Source organism: Triticum aestivum, chromosome 6B (assembly GCF_018294505.1).
Source record: "Triticum aestivum cultivar Chinese Spring chromosome 6B, IWGSC CS RefSeq v2.1, whole genome shotgun sequence".
In the NCBI taxonomy this organism is placed as follows: domain Eukaryota; kingdom Viridiplantae; phylum Streptophyta; class Magnoliopsida; order Poales; family Poaceae; genus Triticum; species Triticum aestivum.
The window spans coordinates 30,861,087-30,881,876 of record NC_057810.1 but is presented as its reverse complement, the minus strand read 5'-3'; the positions used below and the strand labels follow the sequence as shown (position 1 = coordinate 30,881,876).

General features: G+C 44.5%; 1 protein-coding gene across 1 annotated transcript; it reads left to right on the top strand.

Annotated features, from left to right (window-relative positions):
• Window positions 1–14,543: 14,543 nt before the first annotated feature.
• Window positions 14,544–16,070, top strand: LOC123133272 (high-affinity nitrate transporter 2.1-like). Its single transcript, XM_044552782.1, has one exon. It carries the CDS (start codon window positions 14,544–14,546, stop codon window positions 16,068–16,070), a length of 1,527 nt encoding a protein of 508 aa, XP_044408717.1.
• The last annotated feature ends 4,720 nt before the right edge of the window (window positions 16,071–20,790 follow it).

Sequence of the window (20,790 nt, the reverse complement as noted above, 5' to 3'; positions counted from 1 at the left end):
CGTAGGGTCCGCACGCTTAACGTTACGATGACAGTTTTATTATGAGTTTATAAGTTTTGATGTACCGAAGTTTATTCGGAGTCCCGGATGTGATCACGGACATGACGAGGAGTCTCGAAATGGTCGAGACATAAAGATTGATATATTGGAAGCCTATGTTTGGACATCGGAAGTGTTCCGGGTGAAATCGGCATTTTACCGGAGTACCGGGAGGTTACCGGAACCCCCCGGTGACCTAATGGGCCTTAGTGGGCCTAGTGGAGGAAGAGGAGAAGGGGCCAAGGGGCGGCCGTGCCCCCCCCCAAGTCCGAATAGGACAAGGAGGGGGGGCGGTGCACCCCCCCCCCCTTTCCTTTCCCCCCTCTCCTCCTTCCCCCCCAAGTCCTAGTCCCACTAGGGAAAGGGGGAGTCCTACTCCCGGTGGGAGTAGGACTCCTCCGGCGTGCCTCCTCCAAGGGCAGGCTGCACCCCCCTTGATCCTTTATATACGGGGGCAGGGGGCACCCTAGACACACAAGTTAATCTACGAATCGTTCCTTAACCGTGTGCGGTACCCCCCTCCATCATATCCCACCTCGGTCATATCGTCGCGGAGTTTGGGCGAAGCCCTGCGCCGGTAGAGCATCATCATCGTCATGACGATGTCGTGCTGACGGAACTCATCCCCGACACTTTGCTGGATCGGAGTCCGGGGATCGTCATCGAGCTGAACGTGTGCTAAACTCGGAGGTGCCGTACGTTCGGTACTTGGATCGGTCGGATCGTGAAGACGTACGACTACATCAGCCGCGTTGTCATAACGCTTCCGCTTATGGTCTACGAGGGTACATGGACAACACTCTCCCCTCTCGTTGTTATGCCATCACCATGATCTTGCGTGTGCGTAGGATTTTTTTTTGAAATTACTACGTTCCCCAACAGTGGTATCAGAGCCAGGTTTTATGCGTTGATATTATATGCACGAGTAGAACACAAGTGAGTTGTGGGCGATACAAGTCATACTGCTTACCAGCATGTCATACTTTGGTTCAGCGGTATGGTTGGATGAAGCGGCCCAGACCGACATTACGCGTACGCTTACGCGAGACTGGTTTTACCGTCGTGCTTTGCACACAGGTGACTAGCGGGTGTCTGTTTATCCAACTTTAGTTGAACCGAGTGTGGCTACGCCCGGTCCTTGCAAAGGTTAAAACAACACTAACTTGACGAACTATCGTTGTGGTTTTGATGCGTAAGTAAGAACGGTTCTTGCTAAGCCCGTAGCAGCCACGTAAAATTTGCAACAACAAAGTAGAGGACGTCTAACTTGTTTTTGCAGGGCATGTTGTGATGTGATATGGTCAAGACATGATGCTATATTTTATTGTATGAGATGATCATGTTTTGTAACCGAAGCTATCGGCAACTTTCAGGAGCCATATGGTTGTCGCTTTATTGTATGAAATGCAAACGCCCTGTAATTGCTTTACTTTATCACTAAGAGGTAGCGATAGTCGTAGAAGCATTAGATGTCATAACGACAACGATGCTACGATGGAGATCAAGGTGTCGCACCGATGACGATGGTGATCACAACGGTGCTTCGAAGATAGAGATCACAAGCACAAGATGATGATGGCCATATCATATCACTTATATTGATTGCATGTGATGTTTATCCTTTATGCATCTTATCTTGCTTTGATTGACGGTAGCATTTTAAGATAATCTCTCACTAAATTATCAAGAAGTGTTCTCCCTGAGTATGCACCATTGCGAAAGTTCTTCGTGCTGAGACACCACGTGATGATCGGGTGTGATAGGCTCTACGTTCAAATACAACGGGTGCAAAACAGTTGCACATGCGGAATACTCAGGTTAAACTTGACGAGCCTAGCATATAACAGATATGGCCTCGAAACACGGAGACCGAAAGGTCGAGCGTGAATCATATAGTAGATATGATCAACATATTGATGTTCACCGTTGAAACTACTCTATCTCACGTGACGATCGGACATGGTGTAGTTGATATGGATCACGTAATCACTTAGAGGATTAGAGGGATGTCTATCTAAGTGGGAGTTCTTAAGTAATATGATTAATTGAACCTAAATTTATCATGAACTTAGTACCTGATAGTATTTTGCTTGTCTATGTTTGTTGTAGATAGATGGCTCGTGTTATTGTTCCGTTGAATTTTAATGCGTTCCTTGAGAAAGCAAAGTTGAAAGATGATGGTAGCAATTACACGGACTGGGTCTGTAACCTGAGGATTATCCTCATTGCTGCACAGAAGAATTACGTCCTGGAAGCACCGCTGGGTGCCAGGCCTGCTGCTGATGCAACTGACGATGTTAAGAACGTTTGGCAGAGCAAAGCTGATGACTACTCGATAGTTCAGTGTGCCATGCTTTACGGCTTAGAACCGGGTCTTCAACGAAGTTTTGAACGTCATGGAGCATATGAGATGTTCCAGGAGTTGAAGTTAATATTTCAAGCAAATGCCCGGATTGAGAGATATGAAGTCTCCAATAAGTTCTATAGCTGCAAGATGGAGGAGAATAGTTCTGTCAGTGAACACATACTCAAAATGTTTGGGTATAATAATCACTTGATTCAACTGGGAGTTAATCTTCCTGATGATAGTGTCATTGACAGAATTCTTCAATCACTGCCACCAAGCTAAAAGAGCTTCGTGATGAACTATAATATGCAAGGGATGGACAAGACTATTCCCGAGCTCTTCGCAATGCTAAAAGCCGCGGAGGTAGAAATCAAGAAGGAGCATCAAGTGTTGATGGTTAACAAGACCACCAGTTTCAAGAAAAAGGGCAAAGGGAAGAAGAAGGGGAACTTCAAGAAGAACAGCAAACAAGTTGCTGCTCAAGAGAAGAAACCCAAGTCTGGACCTAAGCCTGAGACTGAGTGCTTCTACTGCAAGCAGACTGGACACTGGAAGCGAAACTGCCCCAAGTATTTGGCGGATAAGAAGGATGGCAAAGTGAACAAAGGTATATGTGATATACATGTTATTGATGTGTACCTTACTAATGCTCGCAGTAGCACCTGGGTATTTGATACTGGTTCTGTTGCTAATATTTGCAACTCAAAACAGGGACTATGGATTAAGCGAAGATTGGCTAAGGACGAGGTGACGATGCGCGTGGGAAATGGTTCCAAAGTCGATGTGATCGCGGTCGGCACGCTACCTCTACATCTACCATCGGGATTAGTTTTAGACCTAAATAATTGTTATTTGGTGCCAGCGTTGAGCATGAACATTATATCTGGATCTTGTTTGATGCGAGACGGTTATTCATTTAAGTCGGAGAATAATGGTTGTTCTATTTATATGAGTAATATCGTTTATGGTCATGCACCCTTGAAGAGTGGTCTATTTTTATTGAATCTCGATAGTAGTGATACACATATTCATAGTGTTGAAACCAAAAGATGCAGAGTTGATAATGATAGTGCAGCTTATTTGTGGCACTGCCATTTGGGTCATATCGGTGTAAAGCGCATGAAGAAACTCCATACCGATGGGCTTTTGGAATCACTTGGTACTTGCGAACCGTGCCTCATGGGCAAGATGACTAAAACGCCGTTCTCCGGAACTATGGAGCGAGCAACTGACTTGTTGGAAATCATACATACTGATGTTTGTGGTCCAATGAATGTTGAGGCTCACGGCGGATATCGTTATTTTCTCACCTTCACAGATGATTTGAGCATATATGGGTATATCTACTTAATGAAACACAAGTCTGAAACTTTTGAAAAGTTCAAAGAATTTCAGAGAGAAGTGGAAAATCATCATAACAAGAAAATTAAATTTCTACGATCTGATCGTGGAGGAGAATATTTGAGTTACGAGTTTGGTTTATATTTGAAACAATGCGGAATAGTTTCACAACTCACGCCACCCGGAACACCACAACGAAATGGTGTGTCCGAACGTCGTAATCGTACTTTACTAGATATGGTGCGATCTATGATGTCTCTTACTGATTTACCGCTATCATTTTGGGGTTATGCTTTAGAGACGGCCGCATTCACGTTAAATAGGGCACCATCAAAACCCGTTGAGACGACGCCTCATGAACTGTGGTTTGGCAAGAAACCAAAGTTGTCGTTTCTTAAAGTTTGGGGCTGCGATGCTTATGTGAAGAAACTTCAACCAGATAAGCTCGAACCCAAATCGGAGAAATGTGTCTTCATAGGATACCCAAAAGAAACTGTTGGGTACATCTTCTATCACAGATCTGAGGGCAAGATTTTCGTTGCTAAATTCGGATCCTTTCTAGAGAAGGAGTTTCTCTCGAAAGAAGTGAGTGGGAGGAAAGTAGAACTTGATGAGATAACTGTACCTGCTCCCTTATTGGAAAGTAGTTCATCACAAAAACCGGTTCCTGTGACAACTACACCAATTAGTGAGGAAGCTAATGATATTGATCATGAAACTTCAGATCAAGTTTCTATGAACCTCGTAGGTCTACCAGAGTAAGATCCGGATCAAAGTGGTACGGTAATCCTATTCTGGAAGTCATGTTACTTTACCATGATGAACCTACGAACTATGAGGAAGCGATGATGAGCCCAGATTCCGCAAAATGGCTAGAGGCCATGAAATCTGAGATGGGATCCATGTATGAGAACAAAGTATGGACTTTGGTTGACTTGCACGATGATCGGCAAGCCATTGAGAATAAATGGATCTTTAAGAAGAAGACTGACGTTGATGGTAATGTAACTGTCTATAAAGCTCGACTTGTTGCGAAAGGTTTTTGACAAGTTCAAGGGGTTGACTACGATGAGACTTTCTCACCCGTAGCGATGCTTAAGTCTGTCTGAATCATGTTAGCAATTGCCGCATTTTATGATTATGAAATTTGGCAAATGGATGTCAAAACTGCATTCTTGAATGGATTTCTGGAAGAAGAGTTGTATATGATGCAACCAGAAGGTTTTGTTGATCCAAAAGGTGCTAACAAAGTGTGCAAACTCCAGCGATTCATCTATGGACTGGTGCAAGCATCTCGGAGTTGGAATAAACGCTTTGATAGTGTGATCAAAGCATATGGTTTTATACAGACTTTTGGAGAAGCCTGTATTTACAAGAAAGTGAGTGGGAGCTCTGTAGCATTTCTGATATTATATGTAGATGACATATTATTAATTGGAAATGATATAGAATTACTGGATAGCATAAAGGGATACTTGAATAAAAGTTTTTCGAAAAAAGACCTCGGTGAAGCTGCTTACATATTGGGCATCAAGATTTATAGAGATAGATCAAGACGCTTAATAGGACTTTCACAAAGCACATACCTTGATAAAATTTTGAAAAAGTTCAAAATGGATCAGGCAAAGAAAGGGTTCTTACCCGTGCTACAAGGTGTGAAGTTGAGTCAGACTCAATGCCCGACCACAGCAGAAGATAGAGATAAAATGAAAGATGTTCCCTATGCCTCAGCCATAGGCTCTATCATGTATGCAATGCTGTGTACCAGACCTGACGTATGCTTAGCAATAAGCTTGGCAGGAAGGTACCAAAGTAATCCAGGAGTGGATCACTAGACAGCGGTCAAGAACATCCTGAAATACCTGAAAAGGACTAAGGATATGTTTCTCGTATATGGAGGTGATAAAGAGCTAGTCGTAAATGGTTACGTCGATGCAAGCTTTGACACTGATCTGGACGATTCTAAATCGCAAACCGGATACGTGTTTTTATTAAACGGTGGAGCTGTAAGTTGGTGCAGTTCTAAACAAAGCTTCATGGTGGGATCTACATGTGAAGCGGAGGACATAGCTGCTTCGGAAGCAGCAAATGAAGGAGTCTAGATGAAGGAGTTCATTTCCGATCTAGGTGTCATACCTAGTGCATCGGGACCAATGAAGATCTTCTGTGACAATACTGGTGCAATTGCCTTGGCAAAGGAATCCAGATTTCACAAGAGGACCAAGCACATCAAGAGACGCTTCAATTCCATCCGGGACCAAGTCCAGGTGGGAGACATAGAGATTTGCAAGATACATACGGATCTGAATGTTGCAGACCCATTGACTAAGCCTCTCTCACGAGCAAAACATGATCAGCACCAAGACTCCATGGGTGTTAGAATCATTACTGTGTAATCTAGATTATTGACTCTAGTGCAAGTGGGAGACTGAAGGAAATATGCCCTAGAGGCAATAATAAAGTTATTATTTATTTCCTCATATCATGATAAATGTTTATTATTCATGCTAGAATTGTATTAACCGGAAACATTATATATGTGTGAATACATAGACCAACATAACATCACTAGTATGCCTCTACTTGACTAGCTCATTAATCAAAGATGGTTATGTTTCCTAACCATAGACATGTGACGTCATTTGATTAATTGGATCACATCATTAGTAGAATGATGTGATTGACATGACCCATTCCGTTAACCTAGCACTTGATCGTTTAGTATATTGCTATTGCTTTCTTCATGACTTATACATGTTCCTGTAACTATGAGATTATGCAACTCCCGTTTACCGGAGGAACACTTTGGGTGCTACCAAACGTCACAACATAACTGGGTGATTATAAAGGAGTACTACAGGTGTCTCCGAAGGTACATGTTGGGTTGGCGTATTTCGAGATTAGGTTTTGTCACTCCGATTGTCGGAGAGGTATCTCTGGGCCCTCTCGGTAATGCACATCACTATAAGCCTTGCAAGCAATGTAGCTAATGAGTTAGTTGCGGGATGATGTATTACGGAACGAGTAAAGACACTTGCCGGTAATGAGATTGAACTAGGTATTGGATACCGACGATCAAATCTCGGGCAAGTAACATACCGATGACAAAGGGAACAACGTATGTTGTTATGCGGTTTGACCGATAAAGATCTTCGTAGAATATGTAGGAGCCAATATGGGCATCCAGGTTACGCTATTGGTTATTGACCGAGAATAGTTCTAGGTCATGTCTACATAGTTCGCGAACCCGTAGGGTCCGCACGCTTAACGTTACGATGACAATTTTTATTATGAGTTTATAAGTTTTGATGTACCGAAGTTTATTCGGAGTCCCGGATGTGATCACGGACATGACGAGGAGTCTCGAAATGGTCGAGACATAAAGATTGATATATTGTAAGCCTATGTTTGGACATCGAAAGTGTTCCGGGTGAAATCGGCATTTTACCGGAGTATCGGGAGGTTACCGGAACCCCCCGGTGACCTAATGGGCCTTAGTGGGCCTAGTGGAGGAAGAGGAGAAGGGGCCAAAGGGCAGCCGCGCGCCCCTCCCCCGCCCCCAAGTCCGAATAGGACAAGGAGGGGGGCGGCGCCCCCCCCCCCCTTTCCTTTCCCCCCTCTCCTCCTCCCCCCCCCAAGTCCTAGTCCAACTAGGGAAGGGGGGGAGTCCTACTCCCGGTGGGAGTAGGACTCCTCCGGCGCGCCTCCTTCTAGGGCCGGCCGCACCCCCCCCCCTTGCTCCTTTATATAAGGGGGCAGGGGGCACCCTAGACACACAAGTTGATCTACGGATCGTTCCTTAGCTGTGTGCGGTGCCCCCCTCCACCATATTCCACCTCGGTCATATCATCGCGGAGTTTAGGCGAAGCCCTGTGCAGTTAGAGCATCATCATCGTCACCACGCCGTCGTGCTGACGGAACTAATCCCCGACACTTTGCTGGATCGGAGTCCGGGGATCGTCATCGAGCTGAACGTGTGCTGAACTCGGAGGTGCCGTACGTTCGGTACGTGGATCGGTCGGATCGTGAAGACGTACGACTACATCAACCGCGTTGTCATAACGCTTCCGCTTACGGTCTAGGAGGGTACGTGGACAACACTCTCCCCTCTCGTTGCTATGCCATCACCATGATCTTGCGTGTGCGTAGGATTTTTTTTTTGAAATTACTACGTTCCCCAACAGCTAAACCCTAGAAGCTAGCCTATGATGATTATGATTGTGATCGTGCCTCTAAGGACTAAACCCTCCGGTTTATATAGACATCGGAGGGGGCTAGGGTTTACATGGAGTCGGTTACAAAGAAGGAAATATAATATCCGGATCACCAAGCTTGTCTTCCACGTAAAGGAGAGTCCCATCCGGACACGGGACGGAGTCTTGAGTCTTGTATCTCCACGGTCCAACAGTCCGGCCAAAGCATATAGTCCGGCTATCCGCATACCCCCTAATCCAGGTCTCCCTCACGTGCCTCGCGCCGCCTCCTGTCATGGCCATCTTCTGCCGGCCGCCCCCTCAGCCACGCCGGCCGCATCTCTGCCCTCCACCATCGGCTGCTCGCCTCGCCTGCTACGTGCTTCTTCCTGCTGCTATGCGCTGCTCTACCACTGGTATGATGTTGCGCCATGCCCTCGACACCGCCGTGGACAAACGTGGCGGAGGATTTGTCAATGGAGTACGAGGAGGAGGTGGCGGAGAAGGTGAGAAAAGGCAAGAGGTCTAGGGTGGCGTCGGCTAGCTGTGGTGGAGGTGATTATGCGAGAAGGAGCCGGAGCGGAAGGAGAGGTCACAATTGGAAAGAATCGCAAAAAAATCATAACCCAGAGATCTCATTCCAAAAAAATGCTAATATCGATGGAGGGGTGATTTCCTTCAATAGGTGGAAAACATAGGAAATATTGGATGTTCTCAAGGAAAGGTAAAAATTTAGAAAAGTTAGGATTTTGAACTGATTTCTATGCAAATGGGGTTTTATTGTTTGGTAACATGATATCAGTACCTGCCCGTTTGTGACGTGTCTGATTATGAATGTTTGCAAATGTTAAGAAACTATTTATTGGGAGGAAAGTTTGTGACATGTCTGTTATTTGTTTCCTAAAACAAATTTCACTAATGAGAGAAATCGATTGATTTATATAAGTTAGGAAAGTTAGATTCAAATCTATTATTTGTTTCTTAAAAATTTGTTATTTGTTTCCTAAGACAAATTGAACCAATAAAAGGAATCGATTGATATCAATAATTTAAGGAAGTTAGATCCGTGATTTGTTATACGTTAGGAAAGTCCTGGTTGTAATAAAGAGTGGAGAGAAAAATAAACCGATGGACTAGGATGGGAGGGGGTGGTGGGAGGAGAGACGAAAAAAACCCAGCAAAAATAAACCGTGAAGACTATTCACCAACTGCTCCATGTCCTCTAAATCTCTACTCCTAATGGAGCAGTTGGTGAATAGTCCGCCGGTTATTTTTCGGTGGTTTTTTTTCGTCTCACCACTTTCGTTGGTTTTATTTCGCTGGTTTTATTTCGTCTCCCTCCCACCTGCCTTTTCGCTTCACCACCCACATAAACCTATCAGATTAGTTACCATATAAAAAATAAATCACAATCAATCAAGTATTGATGGACCACCCACATAAACCCATCAGATTAGTTACCATATAAAAAGTAAATCACAATCAATCAAGTATTGATGGGATATTTCCTTATATTGATGTGATTTTCACTTTCTTATCATCAATCATCTCTACTGCCTAAAAAATGTGCAGTTTTCCTTTTCCTGCCAACCGACCGCGTCCCGTCTCCCTACGTCCACCCTCGTTGCTCTGCCTCCCGCACGAAAAAAAACCCTCTCATTTGACCTCCCCCAAACCCCGCACGATGGAAAAACCCAGCCGCCTGCTTCCCCTCCTCTTGACCGCTCCATACGTCCATATCGCAGCCCCATCCCCATCCTCCTCTCACATCATGGCGGCCGATGGACTGCCGCCACCACACTCCTACTCTCTCGCCGCCGCCGTCCAACCGCTTGCTCGCCGCCGCCGCCGTCGCGACCAAACCCGGCGAAGGCGCTGTTGCTGCTATGTCGCCTCCTTTCCCCATCCAAGCCTGACCATGGCAACGGCGCCCTCTCATGTGTCCCGCGGTGAGATTTGGGGAGACGCGACCACAATCCCGTAGGGATCTCACCGCGGACCCGTCCGCTGGGATGGGTGTTGCCTCCATTGCGAATGGGATCGAAGGGAGGGACTACTTCGTCGTCAAGGTCGGCGAGGCAGCGGCCGATTGGGAGCCCGGTTGTGAACATGGGAGTTCGTCCCCATGGAGGCGGCGACCGTGGAGATTGGATGTGAAGCAACCCCACTTGCCGGTGGTGGAGGCTTGCCGTCCATGTGCTCCTTTCTTCTCCCGGTATCCCCATTCCTTGCCTCCCATTACAAAAGCAAGCATGAATGAGAGCAGGGGCTGATTTTCATCAATTCATTTCTCATATTTTTAGTTGCTTTTTTGAGATTATACAAGATGCTCCCGATCTATTTTGTCAAATTACTTGGATCGTCTTATGGAATTGACAGCCATCGTATTTTTCACCTCATGTTATTTCTTAATCCTTGTCCCACTAGGCATCCACTACATGTTTGGTAATGACGTGATGTTGAGGCGGCTAGGAGAAGCTCAGCAGCCAGATCAAGGGCTATCGAGATAGATCTGGGAGCCAAGCAGTAGTTCTTCTGTTAAATTTTGGTTATTATCTTTTCTATTGTTACGATTGTGGGATGGTTGATTTTGACACGGTGTAACATTTGCATTTGTTTCCCTAGCTTGTTGGCGTAGATGCGTGGCACTGCGACAACTAATCAAGAGCGAGGGCAGTGCACATCAGAGCTACGCTGAATGTAGCGAGCCAACCACGAATTGGGTATGTTCACACGAGGGATGGGGGAGGAGAGGAACATTAACATTTTTCATGATTTGGATGAAAATTTCAGTTCGTAGTTTCTCCGTACGTGGCAACACACTAGCGGTACTCATTGGCTTAGGATGAAAGTAGCGCCAGCAGAATCAGTAGGTTGGATGGGAAGGCGGTTGTTGCCCTTGTCCCTTGGTGCTAGCCTACCGTGGCGGCCTCACTAACTTGCTCATTGCGAATACGAGTTCGTGGGGTCGCGAGTTGCTGCAGATTTATTTTTATCACTTTTTACAATATTTATTGATGTATCCCTAACTCATCGAGTCATTTTTAGCTTTGATTTCCCATATACGACAGCCTAAATATCCCATGGTCAGAATATTGAACTCTTAAAGTTATATCCCTCAGTTCTGGTGGCAAATAGAATACACATAATCCATATTGTTATGCACTAGCGTGTGTGTGTGAAATAGATGAATTATGGCCCCGTACCCAATAAGATGGATATGTGTGTGTGTGTTAAAGAGAGGGAGAGGGGGAGAGAGAGTGAGGAAGAGGGAAGGAGAGAGAGTGTGTGTGAGGATTTGATGGTAAAAAAGGTCGCCAATGCCATAATATTGAACTCTTAAAGTTAATGTGGCCCCGTTGCAACGCACGGGCATTCTTCTAGTATTGGTTGGTTCTCACCTAAATAACCTTTGTTTGGAGGTGTCATAAACCTCCAACGAAATACACCACTCCATCTGAGAATACTTTGGATATTAGGTTAGGAGTTTTTTTAACATCAGTACATACGCAAGCGCTCATACATATGCACATACACTTATCCCTATTAATGCACACGCACACCCTACCCTTATGAGCACCTCCGTGAGACTGAGCCGGCATGTCATCTTGAAATTTACGAAATCAACTTCGTTGTCGACCGGAACGTTTCCTCCCACTGAATGCGCATAGCCGGAAATCCTAAAATAAATTCAGAAATAATGCGAGCACCAGGACTTGAACCCTGATGGGCTGGGGATACCACTGTCCCTCTAACCATCCAACCACAGGTTGGTTCGCTAGAGTTGGGAGAAGCCGTTGCTCAACAATTACGTTATTAGTATATTTATGTGACATAGAATTGATGTTAGTAGATTTGTATTTCAAGATACTTATTTATGACCCTCTATCTCAAACGGGTGCGAGTGTCAATTAATATGGAACTAAGGTAGGGCCAGATAATCATGTGGAGCCAACGAGTTAAGGGCATCTCCTACGGTGACCCCCAAATTTTCTCCCCATCCGTGCGCGGACAGGGGGATCGGTTTGCGGACACGGATGCGGGAGGCAGCCATCCAAAGCTGCCCGTATACATTTCAACTCGCATTTGAACTAACCAGGCAAAATTCATGCAAACCGGCCAACATTCATCAAAGTTCGGATAAAAAATAGCACAAACCATCCATACATCGCATGCAAATTAAGTCTAGGAACGCAACGTCTCAATTTCGACTAGATTAACCGGATGTCGTATAAGTTTTTCATCAATGGATCATGTTCTCCCACACATATTCCCCCTTCAACTTCATCAAACAGTGTGTGTACGTAAATGGTTGTTCCTCTGTCATGTCGTACATCACTGCAGCACGTGCGGCTACATAATGTGTAGACCAACATTGAGTGAATGAATCAATCAACAAGTTGAGCAATAGGAAGCAAAACTTATGATCTCGTCCTCTGCCATGTGCAATGGCCACCTTGCCTCCAGCTGACGAACGGCGTTACAAAACTTGTGGCGCTGGTCTGGATCCTGTACCAAGGATACGATAATGACCTCATATTGCGTTCTTGAATGATGTACACATCGTAGGGTGCAATGTGTTTTCATGCGTGAAACAATTCATACACTTGCTGCCAGAAGGTCCCTTCTTTGCTCAAGCCTATGAAATCTGTGATACGGCCAACCACATCGCACAACAACTCATCCTCCATGATCGAGTAGCTTGCCATCTTATGTACTCTAAAAAATGACACAAAGTTCAAAAATAAGCTCAATGGCATTTTGCCGAACACGTGCCGAGCGTGGTGTCCACCATGCAGGTCATCGATAGGGGGACGGAGTGTACCTGGGTACAAACGGCTCCAGGGTGGACAGTGCCATCGTAAAGGCGAGCGAGCGCATCGGTGCTAATTGCGAACGTCCAGCAATGCCTCTATGGTGGCCAGAGATGTACGGCGGCCACGGAGGTGAAGGGTGCAGATGCAAAGCAAGGGGAGAAGGGGCTTAGTGAGAAGAAATTGGACTGAGAGGGGGGATTGGGTGGGCCACGGGTGTCGGAGTCATGCGTGGCTATCATCCGGACTCCCGCAAGCCCCCCCCCCCCCCCCGGGTTTGTCTCAATTTGCTGGAGAAAATGTGTTCGGACTGCCCCGCGGATCGATAGAGACTCGCATTGGATTGCTTCCGCGGTCCGGACAGATGCGGGCGGTTTGAGGATCGCCATTGAAGATGCCCTAACAAGGAACGGCATGAACACTACTATGCATGTTTTTTTTAAACAGACCGCATTTTTGTTTAGATTAGCTACCCCCACCTTTCACGTATATAAGAACAATCTTTAAAATCACAAATAAAATGCCACATTCTCTTCCCTCTATTTTCTCAAGAGAAATTGAATAGTTTTTCAATCGTCAAAAATTCATTCAAAATGCTTCTCTTTTAGGGAAAAAAAACTCATCCACTGCATATCTTAGTTGTTCTCCATTTATTGGTATGTCTGGCATTAACTACCTAGGGTGTCATGCCCTGAACTTCCATTAATCATGAAAGCACCTTTTTCGGCTCGAGCTCAAATGCTCCTGGTATGAACAGTAAAATCAAAAAATAGAAAAATAATTGAAAGATTTGTGGTTTTTTTGGGGAAAACTTTAAGAAATGTTTGGAGTGTTTGCAAAGTTTCATCATGTAATTAATGCCAGACATTTGTGGAAGTCGTGAAGAAAATCAGAGTTCCAAAATGCTTTCGAAAGTAAGATTTTCAGAGCATTGATTTTTTTTCTTGCCACTACTTCCACGAATCTGATTACATCATGAAACTTTGCAAGTAACCGAAAAATCATTAATGTTTATCACCATTTTATTGAATTTACCATCCGTGACCCGATTAAATGCGTTCGAAAGTACCATTTTATTTTAATTTACCATTCATCCACGAGGAGATACTCCACGTTTCCTTTACTTGGTACATTTGAAACAGTTGAGAGGGGCCTAAGGTTGGTCATAGTGGGAAATACACCAGTATCATGCATATGATAATGTGTGAAATATGCACATACCAAAGATATGAGAAAATATCTAATGGAAAACAAATTCTTGGGTACAACAACTCCAGGAAAATCGTATTTACATGTTTTTTATACCAATTTACATGTTTGTATAGCATGGCATTCCCATCATAATGGACTTAGTTTTATAACGTACTCCCTCCGTTCCAAAATAAGTGTCTCAATTTTATACTAACTTTTGTGTAAAGTTATACTAAGCTTGAGACACTTATTTTGGGACGGAGGGAGTATCTGTTAAAGCTCAAACATAGTTTTCACCGGCAACGATGATAAGTTCAACCAAACAGCCCTGATAAGTTCAACGAGACAGATGGACGATCTTACTAGTTAAGAAACAGAAGAGGTCAAACATATGACTGATGCTGTGCGTTAATTTCAGCATACGACAGAGAACGTGTCAAACTGAAGTACGGTCCGTGCATGCTATAAATACATGTATTCTTCTAACCTCTTGAGCACCCAACCATTACAACCTAGAGACTTAGCTACCTAGCTCTTGCCTCTTCAGTCCGCGGTGCAGCTCTGAAGAGAGCTAAGTACCAAGGAAGAAGAAGGCTTCGAGCCTCAACAAAAAAGGATATGGAAATGGAGATCGGTTCGCCGGGCGCCATAGCAGCATCCACCAACTTCTCTCTGCCGGTGGACTCTGAGCACAAGGCCAAGTCCATCAAAATCTTCTCCTTCGGCAACCCACACATGCGTGCCTTCCACCTTGGATGGATGTCCTTCTTCACCTGCGTTGTATCCACCTTCGCCGCCGCACCGCTCATCCCCATCATCCGCGACAACCTCAATCTCACCAAGGCTGACATAGGCAACGCTGGTGTTGCCTCTGTGTCTGGTGCTATCTTCTCAAGGCTGGCCATGGGTGCCATCTGCGACCTTCTTGGACCGCGCTATGGCGGTGCTTTCCTCATCATGCTTTCTGCACCAGCGGTGTTCTGCATGTCCGTCATCGACAGTCCCGCTGGATACATCATCGTACGCTTCCTCATCGGCGTATCACTTGCCACCTTTGTGTCGTGCCAGTACTGGATCAGCACCATGTTCAATAGCAAGATCATCGGGACTGTCGGCGGCTTAACGGCGGGGTGGGGAGACATGGGTGGAGGTGCCACACAGCTCATCATGCCTTTCGTCTTCGATGCCATCAAGGCATGTGGTGCGACACGTTTCACCGCGTGGCGCATCGCCTACTTTGTGCCAGGAATGATGTTGGTGGTGATAGGCTTGCTCGTGCTCACCTTAGGACAGGACCTTCCTGATGGCAACCTGAGGAACCTCCAAAAAAATGGTGACATGAACAAGGACAAGTTCTCCAAGGTTCTCCGTGGAGCCGTCACCAACTATCGAACCTGGATCTTTGTCTTCATCTATGGCTACTGCATGGGCGTCGAGCTCACCTCAAACAATGTGATTGCCGGGTACTACTATGATAGTTTCTACCTCGACCTTCGAAAAGCAGGTATCATTGCCGCCTGCTTTGGCTTGGCCAATATCTTTGCACGCCCCATGGGCGGGTACCTCTCCGACCTTGGTGCTCGCTACTTCGGCATGCGTGCCCGACTCTGGAACATTTGGATCCTCCAGACTGCTGGTGGAGTCTTCTGCCTTTGTCTTGGTCGTGCATCCACCCTTCCCACCTCCATAGCATGCATGGTCTTGTACTCCATCTGTGTCGAGGCTGCATGCGGGGCTGTCTATGGTGTCATCCCCTTCGTCTCCCGCCGCTCCCTTGGGCTCGTCTCCGGCATGACCGGTGCAGGCGGTAATGTGGGTGGCGGTCTCACACAACTCCTCTTCTTCACTTCGTCGCAATACACCACCAGCAAAGGGCTCCAATACATGGGAATCATGATCATGGCATGCACGCTCCCCGTCATTCTCGTGCACTTTCCGCAGTGGGGCTCCATGCTCGTCCCTCCCAGCCCCGACGCCACTGAGGAGGAGTACTACGCCGCCGAGTGGACGGAGGAGGAGAAGGGCAAGGGCCTCCACATGGCTGGCCTCAAGTTCGCCGAGAACAGCATATCCGAGCGTGGGAGACGCAATGCCATCCTCGCGGTACCTGCTACCCCACCCAACAGCACGCCACAACACGTGTAAGCGTTAGTATTTTTTTTACCTCAATGTATACCATGCGCGTATACATACATACGCGCCATAGATATATATAGGCACCCCATTTGTCCGGTGTGGTTTCCCAGAACACCTGCTTTTTGGGCGCTTATCTATGCCTTAGTCAATAATATCTGGGACTTGTATCATGTATGAGAAATATCAATATGAGAATATGCATCGTTTCTTACACCTTGCATATCTCTCCTTAATTTCATATTACTTTTTTAGACAAAATTTGTATTTTCCGAGATAGCTTACCACATAAGCCATGTGATTATTTCAGTGTACTTGTAAGGGCTTGTAATATGTTACGGGAAAGATCAATATGACAGCATTGGTCAATGGCTTATTCTTGCATAATGGAAGCGAACTTACTCTTCCACACGTACGGCGGTACGGTGCGCTTGTGTACTTATTCTAGTGTGATGCCAACTTGGGTACTTCTTGCACACCAACGTACAGAACCGTTCAAAGAGGGGCTCTATCAACAACAACGATGGCGGTGCTATGCATGCATGAAAGCGTACGGAGTACTATAATATTATGGGTGATCTACAGCCTGGCCTCTCAACAGCGACATGACACTTGCATTTTCTCTAACCAAGTCAATAAAGTTGTTGTGCTCAAGGGAAAAAAGTGTCAAGTTTGCCAAAGGAACAGGAGAAACAAAATTCAAACGAGTCGGTGGTCTGAATTTCTACCTTTAGATACATTCAGCACGCAAAGAGTTTGACCTGTGAGAGTACTGGTCGATCGACGCGTGGTTCATACGGACATGACCGTTTACTAGCTATTTTGACGACGAAGACATGACTGGATCTAACCGCCGTCGGTCCAAGATTCTTAACCTTGGGCAGCTGCTTAAATTTTATGTTTACAAGCTTTTCGGCCTCCTTCAGTATATTTTCTGATTTTATGCTATGCACCAATATACACACTTTCAGTGGTGGACTGATCTATATGTAGTTTGTACATGTTCATGCGTGCTCTAGGCAGCTTCTAAGATGTATCTAGTTTGTAAATTTGTCTATATGGTATGTAAAATAAGAATATTCTAATATCATAACGAGGAAACATGGAGGTCGTATCACTAACCAGGAGGCATGGACAAGTGTTGGATCCTCCTACACATACGCGTGCATTTCTATTGGAAAGTGGTGGCCAAAGTCCTCAGACAAGGTCATGTGTATCCTTCTCGTCTCAAATGGGTGTAACGTGTATACGTTTTGGTGGTCAAGCTGTAGCGTCATGGCGGTGACGCCTGTATGGAGACTCTAAGGATGTATTCTTGTGAGATATTTGACCTAATTTGGCGAATTCTTGTGCTACGGATAACAACGTGTTTAACTTATTTCATGTGGTAGTTGAAGGTTCACAAGACCGTGATCAAGCACGTGATAGATCTTGTCAGTATTGTCATTGGGCCAAAGATGATCTAGAGAATAGGCACAATCCTTGGATGTACGTGCCATAGTGTGCCGACCGAAGAGGAAGGGGATTGTGGGCGTGATTAATCTTCAAGTTTCAAATTGAGGACCTTTTTCTTAAACAACTACATGAATTTTATCAGAAATGTGATGTGCCATACGTTGCCCTTATCTGTCAAACTTATTATTAGGTTGTGGTTCCTCGTGCTCTTGGTCGCGGGCTCATTTTGTTGGTGTGATGCCTTCTCCCTTTCGCTAACTTACTGTGTCATTACTCGGTGCATTCCAGAAAACAATTTTGAGGACTCTTCTCATATGTCCTCATTTAGAATATTTATCTTGATGGTATGCTTGCGGAGATGGATCTTACTTTTAGACTCCCTCTCCACTCAAGTCTATACAACATGTTTGGTTAGGGGTAATTAGAGTCAGGGAATGGGAATTTAAGGGGTACGAGACTTCAAATCTATTGTTTGGTTAGGGGGTTTGGGAATTTATAAAGGAATATGCATGGGACTTGAGACTCCAACTCCCACTATTTTATTAACAGAGAAGGGGGTGGGAGTTGGGAGGGAATTGTTTCAATGAGTCAATATCTTAACCCTTCGTCATAACTTATGTTCACTTCCCTGGTGTAGTCCCTCGTCAATTCCCATGAATCAAACAAGGAAATACAAATTCTCATACATAATTCCTATCATGCGCCAAAACAGGGGATTGGGAATAAAACGACTCATCTCATGTCTAATCTCAATACAACTCCCGACACTAAACTCCCATTCCCCTTCCCAAATATTGTCAAACGCACTGATAGGGAATTTTAACAATTGGAGGGATTATTGTATCTTTAGAACGATGTGGGGCACTGATTTGTATCTGTCTAGGATCCAACATTTCATGTATGATGGTCTTCAAGTGCCATTTTTTTCTTCATAAAATTTGGAAATGTGAAATCCTCTCTAAGATCAAAGTTTTCCCTTGGCTTTTTGTTGGGTGGATCGCCTTAACACTCATGATACGATGATAGGGCAATCATTTCCGATGTTCGGGGTTTGTCATTTCCAATGGAACATTTGGAAGGAGTGGAACAGCTTTGTTTTAAGCATGTGGTGTCGTGGTGCAATATTCTATTTAAAGAGAGCTACCCCTCATGGCCCGTAGGGTTCAAACTTCTTCTAGATCAACCCTCTTGACTTGGTTAGACGCCTTGATGCAAAGCTCTCCGTGGGGATCCTTGCCCATGTATACTTTTGCATATGTTTATATAATAATAAAAAATTAAACATGAGGGCTTACCGTGTTGTTCACGGTCCCCAAAATGTGTATAATCCGGCATGTTTCTTTGGGGGGGGGGGGGGGGGGGCGAGTATAATCATGTGTGTTAAGGCTAAGATTATTATTCTTAATATGTGCCTGGTTTTTTGTTGCTATTCATAGTGATTTGTATCATACATCCAATGGGAGAGGATTTGTGGTGCGCAGGTGTGGGACCACACATATTTTTTCCATCTAATTACTTCGAGATTCAGAAATTGGTTTGGTGTTTGCATGTGCTTTAGCCCTTAATTACCTTAGATAGGCCCATGCGCTCAGCTTTTCACATCTTTTGGCAGCTCCACCCATCTCATCTCTCATACTTTTTCTTTTGACTTTCTAATTTAAATCCATATCTTTTGAACCAGAAGTCTATTTTTATGTCTCGTTTGCATATTTGGGTTCCTTGCGACGAGGATTTTGAAACAAGACCACTCTTGAATACATTTTGACAAGTTTGGAAAACTTCACCAAGTTTCACCTACTAAAAGTTGCTAGGAACGAACGATAACACCAAGTTTCAAAAACTGAAATTTTTGTGTATGTACTTAATATTACAACTATCAAGCTAACCCTAGCTGCAAGTAGATGCTAACGTGCACCATGGCCCGGCCGTACATGCACATGCAATAGTGCTAGCGACAGCAGGGGTATTTTCCTTGACGTTTAATAGCTAAGTATACAAGTCTAGTGGGCAAAGCTCAGCAATGACAAACTAAAAGTTGGTGAAAACGATTGTTGTTCCGGTTGTTTTCCGACCTCCACTACATGTCAATGAAATTGACCAAAGGGGGCCTTTCAGCGTGTTAAGTAACAAGGTTGATGAAAAAGACCGGTAACCGCCATATATGAAGTTGTCTCTGCTGTGACATCAGCTGTATCAAACGGCCTCAAATAGAAAGAAAACTACGGTGAAAGGGAGACTTTCTGCGGAAAGAGGACATAACTATCTTGGCTATATTACAAATAAATTGTTGGCACGAATTAGTGCTTAGTTAAATAGATTTATTATACCGGAACTTTATGAAGGACTTGAATACATTACTTTATCATACCGGAACTTCTAACGTATGTGGTGATCACAAAGAGAAATGCATCCCCATTGAATATGTGACGGCCGCAAAGCAACATATAACTAGATGATAACGAATGCATTAATGTAAAAATGGGTTACTATATATTTTAAATAGATTTGCTTGTGTAGAACATTAGGACTAATAATGTGAATTGGAACTAAAAGTACAACTAAACATTTTGTATCTTTTGTATTTTATAATTGTATAGTTGTAAAGTATTTCATATAAGTAGCATAATACTCCTGCATGGATGCATGTGTGTGATATGTATGCGTGCTAAGAAAGATAGTTTTATTGCTGGATCATATTTTATAGTTATATATGATACCATGTGATTGAGATTGTTGAGTGCATTACACGGTTTCTTTCCACTCCAGAGATAACTTCATGGCCTGTATTAAATTTGACCCCCTGAAAGGCAGGAGGTGATGCATGTTTGATACTCCCTCTGTAAACTAATATAAGAGCATTTAGATCACTAAACTAGTGATCTAAATGCTCTTATATTAGTGTACGAATGGAGTACGTGTTAATTAGACAGATGAGCTCTTTTACGTGGCACTTCAGCTTCACCAAACCCCTGTGAGAACACAAACACATCATAAGTTACTCCTCTTGCATGTGCAGCGACTATGATACAACATCGATAAATATAATATTATGGGTTGAAAACAAGGGCCGGTGATCTCAAGTCCGAAGTCTCATTAAATTGCATCTACTCAGTGTGGAGATAGGGCATGTAGAAAGCTGCACTGCAAGTTTTTTTTTTGACGGGAAGGCCTTCATGGCTAGCTTTATTAAACTAAATAACAGATACATCGTTTGCCAAAGAATTGGCAATGAAACTTGGTGGTGCCTCGATCCATAGAGACGGATCGTTTGCACGAC

Coding starts and splice junctions, on each gene's coding strand:
- LOC123133272 (XM_044552782.1), top strand. CDS start 14,544: ATGGAAATGGAGATCGGTTCGCCGGGCGCCATAGCAGCATCCACCAAC.